This window comes from Corvus brachyrhynchos, unplaced genomic scaffold (assembly GCF_000691975.1).
Source record: "Corvus brachyrhynchos isolate BGI_N302 unplaced genomic scaffold, ASM69197v1 scaffold852, whole genome shotgun sequence".
Lineage (NCBI taxonomy): Eukaryota > Metazoa > Chordata > Aves > Passeriformes > Corvidae > Corvus > Corvus brachyrhynchos.
Window position 1 is genome coordinate 103,161 of NW_008236650.1, and position 14,378 is coordinate 117,538.

The 14,378-nt window shown below is 50.5% G+C and overlaps 1 protein-coding gene across 1 annotated transcript in view; it reads left to right on the top strand.

Annotated features, from left to right (window-relative positions):
* The window catches only part of LOC103625067, a gene marked incomplete at its 3' end in the record, with an annotated part of 44,158 nt that overhangs the window by 7,839 nt on the left and 21,941 nt on the right, over window positions 1-14,378 (top strand). The window contains exons 6-10 of the mRNA XM_017726827.1: window positions 226-353; window positions 5,057-5,074; window positions 6,993-7,352; window positions 9,576-9,704; window positions 14,302-14,376. Of these exons, the coding sequence (XP_017582316.1) occupies window positions 226-353; window positions 5,057-5,074; window positions 6,993-7,352; window positions 9,576-9,704; window positions 14,302-14,376 (710 nt within the window). The remainder of the gene's footprint in view (window positions 1-225; window positions 354-5,056; window positions 5,075-6,992; window positions 7,353-9,575; window positions 9,705-14,301; window positions 14,377-14,378) is intronic.

Consider the following 14,378-nt stretch of genomic DNA (forward strand, 5'->3'; position numbering starts at 1 on the left):
TTTCTCCCCCCTTTTCCCATTTTCCCCTATTCCCACCACCCCTTTGGATCCCCACTTCCCCACACTTTTCTCCTCCACCTCTTCCCATCCTCTCCATTTCCCTGTTAAAAACCCCCGGATTCAGCACAAGAATTCCTCCATAAAAACCCCATCCCATCGCTCCAGAACCAATTCCACCTGGAAAAACCCCTCGAATTCCTGGATTTTTCCCCTTTTTCCAGCCAGGGGATGACATAGTCTTAATGGCAGAAGCTCTGGAAAAGCTTTTCCTGCAGAAAATCTCGGAGATGACCCCGGAGGAGACGGAAATCGTCATCGCCCAGACCAAGGGCAGAGGCCGCGCACGCAAGGAAGCAGGTACGGATCCCGGAATTCCCCAATTCCCGGGATTCCCCAATTCCCGGGATTCCCCAGCTCCAAGCAGAGCCTTTCATTGGCGCCTCAATTCATTCCCAGATTTTCCTGTTCTGGGGGTTTTTTTTTCTTGGTTTTAAGAGGAATATTTTAGGGGATTTTTCACTCAGACTTTTCCTATTTCCTTCCTTTTTCCCCTGTTTTTTCCCCCCTTTGTCGCCTCCCTTTTCCTCCCCCTTTTTCCTACCCCTTTTCCCCACTTCCCCCCCTTACATTCCCCTTTTTTCCCATTATTGTTCCCGGGTTTGGGGTTCAGTGTCATTAGCGTTGTTAATTACCGTTTGAGCCCGCGCAGCCCGTCAAGGTGAGCAGCGCTGCCTCTGCCCCTCGTTAGCGCGCCTCGTTAACGAACCTGGGCAGTGGGGTTTGGGGTTCAGTGTCATTAGCGTTGTTAATTACCGTTTGAGCCCGCGCAGCCCGTCAAGGTGAGCAGCGCTGCCTCTGCCCCTCGTTAGCGCGCCTCGTTAACGAACCTGGGCAGTGGGGTTTGGGGTTCAGTGTCATTAGCGTTGTTAATTACCGTTTGAGCCCGCGCAGCCCGTCAAGGTGAGCAGCGCTGCCTCTGCCCCTCGTTAGCGCGCCTCGTTAACGAACCTGGGCAGTGGGGTTTGGGGTTCAGTGTCATTAGCGTTGTTAATTACCGTTTGAGCCCGCGCAGCCCGTCAAGGTGAGCAGCGCTGCCTCTGCCCCTCGTTAGCGCGCCTCGTTAACGAACCTGGGCAGTGGGGTTTGGGGTTCAGTGTCATTAGCGTTGTTAATTACCGTTTGAGCCCGCGCAGCCCGTCAAGGTGAGCAGCGCTGCCTCTGCCCCTCGTTAGCGCGCCTCGTTAACGAACCTGGGCAGTGGGGTTTGGGGTTCAGTGTCATTAGCGTTGTTAATTACCGTTTGAGCCCGCGCAGCCCGTCAAGGTGAGCAGCGCTGCCTCTGCCCCTCGTTAGCGCGCCTCGTTAACGAACCTGGGCAGTGGGGTTTGGGGTTCAGTGTCATTAGCGTTGTTAATTACCGTTTGAGCCCGCGCAGCCCGTCAAGGTGAGCAGCGCTGCCTCTGCCCCTCGTTAGCGCGCCTCGTTAACGAACCTGGGCAGTGGGGTTTGGGGTTCAGTGTCATTAGCGTTGTTAATTACCGTTTGAGCCCGCGCAGCCCGTCAAGGTGAGCAGCGCTGCCTCTGCCCCTCGTTAGCGCGCCTCGTTAACGAACCTGGGCAGTGGGGTTTGGGGTTCAGTGTCATTAGCGTTGTTAATTACCGTTTGAGCCCGCGCAGCCCGTCAAGGTGAGCAGCGCTGCCTCTGCCCCTCGTTAGCGCGCCTCGTTAACGAACCTGGGCAGTGGGGTTTGGGGTTCAGTGTCATTAGCGTTGTTAATTACCGTTTGAGCCCGCGCAGCCCGTCAAGGTGAGCAGCGCTGCCTCTGCCCCTCGTTAGCGCGCCTCGTTAACGAACCTGGGCAGTGGGGTTTGGGGTTCAGTGTCATTAGCGTTGTTAATTACCGTTTGAGCCCGCGCAGCCCGTCAAGGTGAGCAGCGCTGCCTCTGCCCCTCGTTAGCGCGCCTCGTTAACGAACCTGGGCAGTGGGGTTTGGGGTTCAGTGTCATTAGCGTTGTTAATTACCGTTTGAGCCCGCGCAGCCCGTCAAGGTGAGCAGCGCTGCCTCTGCCCCTCGTTAGCGCGCCTCGTTAACGAACCTGGGCAGTGGGGTTTGGGGTTCAGTGTCATTAGCGTTGTTAATTACCGTTTGAGCCCGCGCAGCCCGTCAAGGTGAGCAGCGCTGCCTCTGCCCCTCGTTAGCGCGCCTCGTTAACGAACCTGGGCAGTGGGGTTTGGGGTTCAGTGTCATTAGCGTTGTTAATTACCGTTTGAGCCCGCGCAGCCCGTCAAGGTGAGCAGCGCTGCCTCTGCCCCTCGTTAGCGCGCCTCGTTAACGAACCTGGGCAGTGGGGTTTGGGGTTCAGTGTCATTAGCGTTGTTAATTACCGTTTGAGCCCGCGCAGCCCGTCAAGGTGAGCAGCGCTGCCTCTGCCCCTCGTTAGCGCGCCTCGTTAACGAACCTGGGCAGTGGGGTTTGGGGTTCAGTGTCATTAGCGTTGTTAATTACCGTTTGAGCCCGCGCAGCCCGTCAAGGTGAGCAGCGCTGCCTCTGCCCCTCGTTAGCGCGCCTCGTTAACGAACCTGGGCAGTGGGGTTTGGGGTTCAGTGTCATTAGCGTTGTTAATTACCGTTTGAGCCCGCGCAGCCCGTCAAGGTGAGCAGCGCTGCCTCTGCCCCTCGTTAGCGCGCCTCGTTAACGAACCTGGGCAGTGGGGTTTGGGGTTCAGTGTCATTAGCGTTGTTAATTACCGTTTGAGCCCGCGCAGCCCGTCAAGGTGAGCAGCGCTGCCTCTGCCCCTCGTTAGCGCGCCTCGTTAACGAACCTGGGCAGTGGGGTTTGGGGTTCAGTGTCATTAGCGTTGTTAATTACCGTTTGAGCCCGCGCAGCCCGTCAAGGTGAGCAGCGCTGCCTCTGCCCCTCGTTAGCGCGCCTCGTTAACGAACCTGGGCAGTGGGGTTTGGGGTTCAGTGTCATTAGCGTTGTTAATTACCGTTTGAGCCCGCGCAGCCCGTCAAGGTGAGCAGCGCTGCCTCTGCCCCTCGTTAGCGCGCCTCGTTAACGAACCTGGGCAGTGGGGTTTGGGGTTCAGTGTCATTAGCGTTGTTAATTACCGTTTGAGCCCGCGCAGCCCGTCAAGGTGAGCAGCGCTGCCTCTGCCCCTCGTTAGCGCGCCTCGTTAACGAACCTGGGCAGTGGGGTTTGGGGTTCAGTGTCATTAGCGTTGTTAATTACCGTTTGAGCCCGCGCAGCCCGTCAAGGTGAGCAGCGCTGCCTCTGCCCCTCGTTAGCGCGCCTCGTTAACGAACCTGGGCAGTGGGGTTTGGGGTTCAGTGTCATTAGCGTTGTTAATTACCGTTTGAGCCCGCGCAGCCCGTCAAGGTGAGCAGCGCTGCCTCTGCCCCTCGTTAGCGCGCCTCGTTAACGAACCTGGGCAGTGGGGTTTGGGGTTCAGTGTCATTAGCGTTGTTAATTACCGTTTGAGCCCGCGCAGCCCGTCAAGGTGAGCAGCGCTGCCTCTGCCCCTCGTTAGCGCGCCTCGTTAACGAACCTGGGCAGTGGGGTTTGGGGTTCAGTGTCATTAGCGTTGTTAATTACCGTTTGAGCCCGCGCAGCCCGTCAAGGTGAGCAGCGCTGCCTCTGCCCCTCGTTAGCGCGCCTCGTTAACGAACCTGGGCAGTGGGGTTTGGGGTTCAGTGTCATTAGCGTTGTTAATTACCGTTTGAGCCCGCGCAGCCCGTCAAGGTGAGCAGCGCTGCCTCTGCCCCTCGTTAGCGCGCCTCGTTAACGAACCTGGGCAGTGGGGTTTGGGGTTCAGTGTCATTAGCGTTGTTAATTACCGTTTGAGCCCGCGCAGCCCGTCAAGGTGAGCAGCGCTGCCTCTGCCCCTCGTTAGCGCGCCTCGTTAACGAACCTGGGCAGTGGGGTTTGGGGTTCAGTGTCATTAGCGTTGTTAATTACCGTTTGAGCCCGCGCAGCCCGTCAAGGTGAGCAGCGCTGCCTCTGCCCCTCGTTAGCGCGCCTCGTTAACGAACCTGGGCAGTGGGGTTTGGGGTTCAGTGTCATTAGCGTTGTTAATTACCGTTTGAGCCCGCGCAGCCCGTCAAGGTGAGCAGCGCTGCCTCTGCCCCTCGTTAGCGCGCCTCGTTAACGAACCTGGGCAGTGGGGTTTGGGGTTCAGTGTCATTAGCGTTGTTAATTACCGTTTGAGCCCGCGCAGCCCGTCAAGGTGAGCAGCGCTGCCTCTGCCCCTCGTTAGCGCGCCTCGTTAACGAACCTGGGCAGTGGGGTTTGGGGTTCAGTGTCATTAGCGTTGTTAATTACCGTTTGAGCCCGCGCAGCCCGTCAAGGTGAGCAGCGCTGCCTCTGCCCCTCGTTAGCGCGCCTCGTTAACGAACCTGGGCAGTGGGGTTTGGGGTTCAGTGTCATTAGCGTTGTTAATTACCGTTTGAGCCCGCGCAGCCCGTCAAGGTGAGCAGCGCTGCCTCTGCCCCTCGTTAGCGCGCCTCGTTAACGAACCTGGGCAGTGGGGTTTGGGGTTCAGTGTCATTAGCGTTGTTAATTACCGTTTGAGCCCGCGCAGCCCGTCAAGGTGAGCAGCGCTGCCTCTGCCCCTCGTTAGCGCGCCTCGTTAACGAACCTGGGCAGTGGGGTTTGGGGTTCAGTGTCATTAGCGTTGTTAATTACCGTTTGAGCCCGCGCAGCCCGTCAAGGTGAGCAGCGCTGCCTCTGCCCCTCGTTAGCGCGCCTCGTTAACGAACCTGGGCAGTGGGGTTTGGGGTTCAGTGTCATTAGCGTTGTTAATTACCGTTTGAGCCCGCGCAGCCCGTCAAGGTGAGCAGCGCTGCCTCTGCCCCTCGTTAGCGCGCCTCGTTAACGAACCTGGGCAGTGGGGTTTGGGGTTCAGTGTCATTAGCGTTGTTAATTACCGTTTGAGCCCGCGCAGCCCGTCAAGGTGAGCAGCGCTGCCTCTGCCCCTCGTTAGCGCGCCTCGTTAACGAGCCTGGGCAGTGGGGTTTGGGGTTGGGTGGCATTAACGTTGTTAATTACCGTTTGAGCCCGCGCAGCCCGTCAAGGTGAGCAGCGCTGCCTCTGCCCCTCGTTAGCGCGCCTCGTTAACGAGCCTGGGCAGTGGGGTTTGGGGTTCAGTGTCATTAGCGTTGTTAATTACCGTTTGTTGTTAGTCTGGGTTTATTTTTATCTTTTCTTATCAATCCTGTTATTCTGGGGGGTTTTGTTGCTGTTGCTGTTATTGTTGATAAGGCTTTATTATCTTTAATTAATTAGCTTAATTGGGTATTACAATTTAGTAGTATCCGTTCTTTTTTTTTTTTTTAATACCTATTAGTATTTTGAGTTTTCAGTATTGTTCTTGTTTTTATTAGTATTATTATTTTTAATTATTTCTTTCTATTATCACTTATTATTGATTTTATTATTTTTGGTTTTTTTCTTTTTGTTGTTTCTATTGTTAAGGGTTTATTAGCCTTAATGAATTAGCTCAATCAGAGATTAGGGTTTATCATTTATTGTTGTATGTATTGCCCTTATTACTAATAATAGTATTATTATTATAGTTGTCAAATTATTGTTTCTTATTATTTACTATTTTAGTTATTGTTATTATGAGGTTTTTGGTATTTGTTATTTATTATTTTTTTAGTATTAGGGTTATCAGGTTGTTTATTTTTACTCCTTATTATTTATTATTTTAATTGCTATTATGGTTATCGGTTTCTTTATTATTTTTTGTTAGTACTTATTTTAACTAGTACTATGGTTTTCAAGTTATTTATTATTATTTGCTATTATTTACTATTTCAATTATTATTTTTATCAGGTTTTTTGTGATTTTTAATTTATTTTTTTAATTATTATTATGGTTATCAGCTTATTTATTATTTTTTGCTCTCATTTATTAATTATTATTGTTATTATCCTGTTCATTACTCCTAACTCCGGGCCGTTGGAGTGGTCAAGTGGTCACTCTTGGCTTGGCCGTGGGGTTGGGTTGGGAGGCCACGGGTTGGTCCAAAAATTCCCGGTTTGGGGAGCTCCCACTGGACCCAGTTTCTCATGGAACCCCATCCCACTGATCCTCTTCCAACCTTCCCTGAGTTTTTAGAGCTTGGGAAGAAAATCCCAATTTTTGGAGGCCGCTCCGAGCCTTGAGCTCGGCCGTGGGGTTGGGTTGGGAGGCCACAGGTTGGTCCAAAAATTCCCGGTTTGGGAAACCCAAACAGCGACGTCCTGGAGAGCAGGGAGGGGTTCAGGGGATCGTGGGGTGCCTTGGGCTGGGCTGGGAGCTCCCACTGGACCCAGTTTCCCATGGAACCCCATCCCACTGATCCTCTTCCAACCTTCCCTGAGTTTTTAGAGCTCGGGAAGAAAATCCCAATTTTTGGAGGCCGCTCCAAGCTTTGAGCTCGGCCGTGGGGTTGGGTTGGGAGGCCACGGGTTGGTCCAGAAATTCCCAGATTGGGGAGCTCCCACTGGACCCAGTTTCTCATGGAACCCCATCCCACTGATCCTCTTCCAACCTTCCCTGAGTTTTTAGAGCTCGGGAAGAAAATCCCAATTTTTGGAGGCCGCTCCGAGCCTTGAGCTCGGCCGTGGGGTTGGGTTGGGAGGCCACGGGTTGGTCCAGAAATTCGCAGTTTGGGGAGCTCCCACTGGACCCAGTTTCTCATGGAACCCCATCCCACTGATCCTCTTCCAACCCTTCCCTGATTTTTAGAGCTTGGGAAGAAAATCCCAATTTTTGGAGGCCGCTCCGAGCCTTGAGCTCGGCTGCTCCAACGGGAATAATCCCGCTTTTCCCAGTGAATATTTAGGGAAGGGCTTCCGACGTCTTCTCGTAGCGTTTGGCCACCAGCTCGAGTCGCCGCCTTTGGCGATTCTGAGCCCGCGCTCCCGGCAGCGAACCTGGGTGGGAACGACCCCGAAAACGAAAACTCCAGAGGTTAACGCTGCGTTTTTTTGGGTGATTTCCAGACAAAAAAAGGGGTGAAGAGGAAAGCAGACACCACCACCCCGACCACCATGGACCCCATCCACGAGTCGTCCTCGCTGCCCGCCGAGCCCAAGGCCACCAAGCTGGGCCCGCGCCGCGAGAGCAGCCGGCCCGTGAAGCCCCCCAAGAAGGAGATCCCGGACTCGCAGCAGCACCCCGTGGAGAAGAGCAGCAAGACCTCGGAGCAGCTCAAGTACTGCGGCGGCATCATCAAGGAGATGTTCGCCAAGAAGCACGCGGCCTACGCCTGGCCCTTCTACAAACCCGTGGACGTGGAGGCGCTGGGGCTGCACGACTACTGCGACATCATCAAGCACCCCATGGACCTGAGCACCATCAAGGTGAGGGGGGATAACGGGGGGATAAAACAGGATTTGGGGGGGAAAATGGGGGTTTGGGGGGATAAAACAGGATTTGGGGGGGAAAATGGGGGTTTGGGGGGATAAAACAGGATTTGGGGGGGAAAATGGGGGTTTGGGGGGATAAAACAGGATTTGGGGGGGAAAATGGGGGTTTGGGGGGATAAAACAGGATTTGGGGGGGAAAATGGGGGTTTGGGGGGATAAAACAGGATTTGGGGGGGAAAATGGGGGTTTGGGGGGATAAAACAGGATTTGGGGGGGAAAATGGGGGTTTGGGGGGATAAAACAGGATTTGGGGGGGAAAATGGGGGTTTGGGGGGATAAAACAGGATTTGGGGGGGAAAATGGGGGTTTGGGGGGATAAAACAGGATTTGGGGGGGAAAATGGGGGTTTGGGGGGATAAAACAGGATTTGGGGGGGAAAATGGGGGTTTGGGGGGATAAAACAGGATTTGGGGGGGAAAATGGGGGTTTGGGGGGATAAAACAGGATTTGGGGGGGAAAATGGGGGTTTGGGGGGATAAAACAGGATTTGGGGGGGAAAATGGGGGTTTGGGGGGATAAAACAGGATTTGGGGGGGAAAATGGGGGTTTGGGGGGATAAAACAGGATTTGGGGGGGAAAATGGGGGTTTGGGGGGATAAAACAGGATTTGGGGGGGAAAATGGGGGTTTGGGGGGATAAAACAGGATTTGGGGGGGAAAATGGGGGTTTGGGGGGATAAAACAGGATTTGGGGGGGAAAATGGGGGTTTGGGGGGATAAAACAGGATTTGGGGGGGAAAATGGGGGTTTGGGGGGATAAAACAGGATTTGGGGGGGAAAATGGGGGTTTGGGGGGATAAAACAGGATTTGGGGGGGAAAATGGGGGTTTGGGGGGATAAAACAGGATTTGGGGGGGAAAATGGGGGTTTGGGGGGATAAAACAGGATTTGGGGGGGAAAATGGGGGTTTGGGGGGATAAAACAGGATTTGGGGGGGAAAATGGGGGTTTGGGGGGATAAAACAGGATTTGGGGGGGAAAATGGGGGTTTGGGGGGATAAAACAGGATTTGGGGGGGAAAATGGGGGTTTGGGGGGATAAAACAGGATTTGGGGGGGAAAATGGGGGTTTGGGGGGATAAAACAGGATTTGGGGGGGAAAATGGGGGTTTGGGGGGATAAAACAGGATTTGGGGGGGAAAATGGGGGTTTGGGGGGATAAAACAGGATTTGGGGGGGAAAATGGGGGTTTGGGGGGATAAAACAGGATTTGGGGGGGAAAATGGGGGTTTGGGGGGATAAAACAGGATTTGGGGGGGAAAATGGGGGTTTGGGGGGATAAAACAGGATTTGGGGGGGAAAATGGGGGTTTGGGGGGATAAAACAGGATTTGGGGGGGAAAATGGGGGTTTGGGGGGATAAAACAGGATTTGGGGGGGAAAATGGGGGTTTGGGGGGATAAAACAGGATTTGGGGGGGAAAATGGGGGTTTGGGGGGATAAAACAGGATTTGGGAGAAAAAAACAAGATTTGGGGGAGAAAAAATGGGAGTTTAGATGGAAAAAGGGGAGTTGGGGGGAGAAATAGGAGTTTGGGGATAAAAACCAGGATTTCAGGGAAAAAATTTAGGATTTGGGCACATTCCAGTGGCGTTTTTGGGATGTTTGGTTGCATTTTCGTGATGTTTAGGAAGAAAATCGCCCCAAAATCCTTTCAGGATAGGTCCTGGGAGCTCCAAAATTGGGGTTTTTAGTAGGAAGTTTTAGAGTAAGGGTTTTTGGGGAAAAATCCCAGGATTTCAGCACCTTTCAGTGGCGTTTTTGGGTTTGGGGATGTTTGGTCACTCTTTTGGACCCAAAGAAGGGGTTTTTTGGCCCAAAGTAATCATTTTTTGGACCAAAAATAGTCGTTCTTTTGGACCAAAACAAGGGGTTTTGTGACCAAACCAAGTCACTCTTTTGGACCAAAATAAAGGAGGTTTTTGGGCAAAAGTAGCGATTTTTTGGACCAAACTCAGCCCTTCTGGTTGTCCAAAACAAGTCGCTTTTTTCACCAGAACTTCGCGTTCTTTTGACCAAAAACCATCCATTTTTTGCGCCAAAACGAGGGGGGGTTTTTATCAAAGAACAGATTTTCTTTTTGGACCAAAATCAGGCATTCTTTTACCCAAAATTCCCACTTTTCCAGCCCTGAATTTTGGGGTTTTTTGCTCCCTTTCAGTCCAAGCTGGAGAACCGGGAATACCGGGACGCTCAGGAATTCGCGGCCGACGTGCGGTTGATGTTCTCCAACTGCTACAAGTACAACCCCGCCGACCACGAGGTCGTGGCCATGGCCAGGAAGCTCCAGGTGAGGATTCCAGATCCCTGGGGGAAACTTCCGCCCCTTTTCCAGGAGCGTTTTCCCTTTGGGAAAAATCTTGGAATAACGCTCCCAAAAAACGCTGACTCGGCAAAAAAAAAAGGGTGAAAATTGGCTTTTTTTTGTCGTGGAAGTGGAAGGAATCAGCTCGGTTTCAGCTCAGTTTCCTCCTCCAAGCTCAGCTTTATTTCAGATTTCTCTTTTTCCTATCCCAGCTCAATTTTCTCTCCTTTTTCTTCCCAATTTCCTCTCAATTTTCCCTCAGTTTTTTCTCAATTTCCTCTCAAGTTTCTCTCAAATTTCCTTCAATTCTCCCTCAGTTTTCCCTCAATTTCTTCTCAATTTTCCCTCAGTTTTTCCTCAATTTCCTCTCAATTTTCCCTCAATTTCTTCCCAATTTCCTCCTTTAAGCTCGATTTTATTTAATATTTTTCTTTTTCCTGTTCCAGCTAAATTTCCCCTCAGTTTTCCCCTCAGTTTTCCCTCAAATTTTCCCTCCGTTTTCCTTCAGTTTTCCCTCAATTTCCTCTCAATTTCCTCTCAATTTCCTCTCAATTTTCCCCCAATTTTCCCTCAATTTTCCCTCAATTTCCTCTCGATTTCTCTCAAATTTCCTCTCAATTTTCCCTCAGTTTTTCCTCAATTTCCTCTCAATTTTCCCTCAATTTCTTCCCAATTTCCTCCTTTAAGCTCGATTTTATTTAATATTTTTCTTTTTCCTGTTCCAGCTAAATTTCCCCTCAGTTTTCCCCTCAGTTTTCCTTCAGTTTTCCCTCAAATTTTCCCTCCGTTTTCCTTCAGTTTTCCCTCAATTTCCTCTCAATTTTCCCCCAATTTTCCCTCAATTTTCCCTCAATTTCCTCTCGATTTCTCTCAAATTTCCTCTCAATTCAGTTTTTCCCTCGGTTTCCTCTCAAATTTCCCTCAGTTTTCCTTCAATTTCTTCTTAATTTTCCCTCAATTTTCCCTCAATTTTTTCTCATTTTCCTCTCAAATTTCCTTCAATTCTCCCTCAGTTTTCCCTCAATTTCTTCTCAATTTTCCCTCAGTTTTCCCTCAATTTCCTCTCAAATTTCCCTCAATTTCTTCCCAGTTTCCTCCTTTAAGCTCGATTTTAGTTAATATTTTTCTTTTTCCTGTTCCAGCTAAAGTTTTCCCTCAGTTTTCCCTCAGTTTTCCCTCAGATTTCCTTCAGATTTCCCTCAGATTTCCGTCAAATTTTCTCTCCATTTCTTCTCAGTTTTCTCCCAGTTTTCTCCTTTAGGCTCAGCTTTATTTTGTATTCCTTTTTTTCCCATCCCAGCTCTGTTTCCCCTCAATTTCCTCCTTTAAGCTCAGCTTTATTGATTATTTTTCCTGGTCGAGCTCGGTTTTCCCTCGGTTTTCCCTCAGTTTCTTCCCAATTTCCTCCTTTAATCTTGATTTTATTTAATGTTTTTCATTTTCCTGTTCCAGCTAAAATTCCCCTCATATTCCTCTCTGTTTCCTCTCCGTTTCCTCTCCGTTTCCTTTCCATTTATCATGGATTTCTTCTTAGTTTCCTCCCAGTTTTCTCCTTTAGGCTCAGCTTTATTTCATGTTCCTTTTTTTCCCATCCCAGCTCTTTCCCCTCCCTTTCCCCTCCCTTTCCCCTCCCTTTCCCCTCCCTTTCCCCTCCCTTTCCCCTCCTTTTCCCCTCCCAGCTCCCCCTTTAAGCCGGGCTTTATTTAATATTTCTCTTTTTCCTGTCCCTCCCAGTTTTGGAGGCAGGAGTAGGAAGGACGAGCGTGGCTCCAAAATGTCCCTTTTGTCCCCAAAAAGCCTCGAGAGGAACCCAGAGAGGCCCTGCTGAGCTTTAGGTCCCTCCTCCAGCGCTTTTCCCGGCAGTTCTCCCATCTTTTCCTCATTCCCAAGGGTTTGGAATTCGTTAATCGGCTCCTAACGAAGCTCCCGTGGCGCCAGTGAAGGCCTTGGCATCGAAACTCCGTAAAAACACCTGGATTCCAGCGGTTTTTGGGAATTTGCCTGGTTAAAGTAAGGAAAATCCCACGGATTTGGGAAAAGCTGAGCTCCCTCCACTCCCGGAGCTCCAAATACTCCAATATTCTGGTTTTTAACCCCAAAATTCCTTAAAAGCACCTCCAGCGCTTCCCGCATTCATCATTCCAGGCGTTTATTCCCTTAAATCCTGATTTTTCCTGGGTTTTTTTTGGCCTTGGGAGGATTGTGGTCCTCGTTTTCCTAAGAAATTAATGGGATTTTTAATAACTCGATCCCAAATCTGTGTGAAAGATGGAAAATCGGCGTGGAAAAATCCTTCGGCCGTGGAGGGGATGGGAGGAAGGAAAAGCCCCAATTCCAGAGACGTGGAATGAGAAGAAAATCTCTCAAAATTAGGAGGAAAATGGCTGAAATTTGGGAAGAACGTGAATTAAGGGAAGAATTCTAAGGCTGACTCATGGAACAACAGGGAGAAGGAAAAGGAGGAATGGGATTTGAAGGAATCTGTGGAATTTTGGGGCTGGAAAAATCAGGAAAGGGCTCCAGCTCTGCTGATCCATCCAGATGTGGAGCTGGGAGAGAAAAGCCAGGGAAAAGCAGCAGCAAACGCAGGAAATCTGAGGAAATTGTGGCTTTTCCAGGATGTTTCCATGAAAATCCAGCTCAGGTTTAACGGGAGCTGAGGAATGCTGGGGGAATGTGAGTTTTGGGGTGAATTTCAGGGAATCCAGGGTCTTTCCTGGAATTTAGGAGGAGGAGACTCCTGGAAAATGCAATTCCTACTCTCCAGCGTGTTTGGATCAGGCAAAAAAACCTTTTTGGGTGAAATTCCAGGGAATTTCCGACCCCCAGCGGGAGGAAAAGGCAAAATCCAAGCTGAAATCTCGATTTTTCCTCTCCCGGGCTGAACATTTCCGTGGAAAATTGTCGTTTTTCACCTCGTTTTTGGGGGAAAATCCTCAGCGAGCGACGTCTCCGGGTGACCCAGTCCAGACCAAACCCAGGATTCCAGGTTGGGATCACATTCCTGGAAAGCTCAACCGCTTGGGAAGCTTGAAATTTTGGGATGAAGATGGAAAAAAAGGTGGATTTTGAGCGTTGTAATCCCAAAAACGACAGCCGGAGTCCTGGGAAAGCCCAGCCTCGGGAATCGCTCATTTCCCTGCTTTTTCAGCACCAGAAGATCCCTTTTTCTGTGGTTTTCCAGGGAATTCCGGTTTCTGGAAGAGGTTTTGAATCCCGCATTAGAAATACGTTAATTAGCTCCCGTTTGATTCCGTGGGGTTTTATTTCCCAGCCGTTCCCATGTGGATTTTCTGGGATCCTTCCCACATTTCATGATCCGGCTTCTCCCAAATCCATGGAGAATAAAACTTGGCCTAAAACCAGCCCGGAATGCCGGATTTTGGATGCTGGAGGATTTCAGAAGGAGAATTCCGACGCCGGTGGAGCTTTTCCGGCCGGTGGCGATGGGGGATGGGAATTTCTGGCTCGTGGGAAACAGGAATTGGGTCATAAATGCTCGAAATGGAGTGAAAACCTCCAAAACAGAGGGAAAAGCCTTTAAAAAGGAGTGAAATCCTTCCAAAAGGACGGGAAAATTCTTTAAAAACGAGGGGAAATCCTTCAAAATGGAGCAAAAATCGTTCAAAATGGAGTGAAAATCCTTCAGAAATGAGGGAAGATCCTTCGAAATGAGGGAAGATCCTTCGAAATGAGGGAAAATCCTTCGAAATGAGGGAAAATCTTTCGAAATGAGAGAAAATCCTTCGAAATGAGGGCAAATCCTTCGAAATGAGAGAAAATCCTTGAAAGGAGAGAAAATCCTTGAAAAAGGAGAGAAAATCCTTTAAAAAGGAAGGAAAATCCTTCAAAAAGGAAGAAAAAATTCTTCAAAATGAGGGGAACCCCCTGAAATGAATGAAGAGCAGCGGGAGCTGGGAATCCACAGTGGAATTAAGGCTGGAAAAGACCTCCAGCTCCATGGAGGCGACCAAAGATGATCCAGGAAGATCCAGAGGAACTCAGAACGTGGAAAACGCCACTCTAAAATGAACGAATCCTCTCAGTTTTGCCCCAAATTCACTCTGGAGATGGTTGAACTCTCTTCAGTGGGAATCAGTGCTGGAATTAAGGTTGGGAAAGAGCTCTGAAATCACGGAGTCAACCAAAGATGATCCAAGAAGATCCAGAATTACTCAGGAAGCTGGAAAACACAGCTTTTAAACGAGAAACGGAGTAAATCCTGTAATTTTTTCCCCCCCGAATCACTCTGGAGAGGGTTGGGATCTCCACTGGGAATCCACAGTGGAACCTCTAAGATCATCGCATCAACCGAAAGCGATCCAAGATCTCGAGAACCTGGAAGACGCAGCTTTTAAATGAGAAATTGAGGAAAAATCCTCTCCATTTTCCCCCCAGCCCCACCTCGCAGACAGTCAGAATTCCAAGGAATTCCAAGATTTTGGGATCGCCTTCCCCCCCGCCCCATGTCCAAATGTTGACCCCTTGTGTAGAACCCCCCACGTCCGTAGGGACTCCCCCTTCCGGAGCTCCCCTCGGTGCCGAACCCGGCGTCACTCCGCGCCCGTCGCTGTCATTCCAGGACGTGTTCGAGATGCGCTTCGCCAAGATGCCGGACGAGCCGGAGGAGCCGGTGATTCCCGCCTCGTCCCCCGCGGT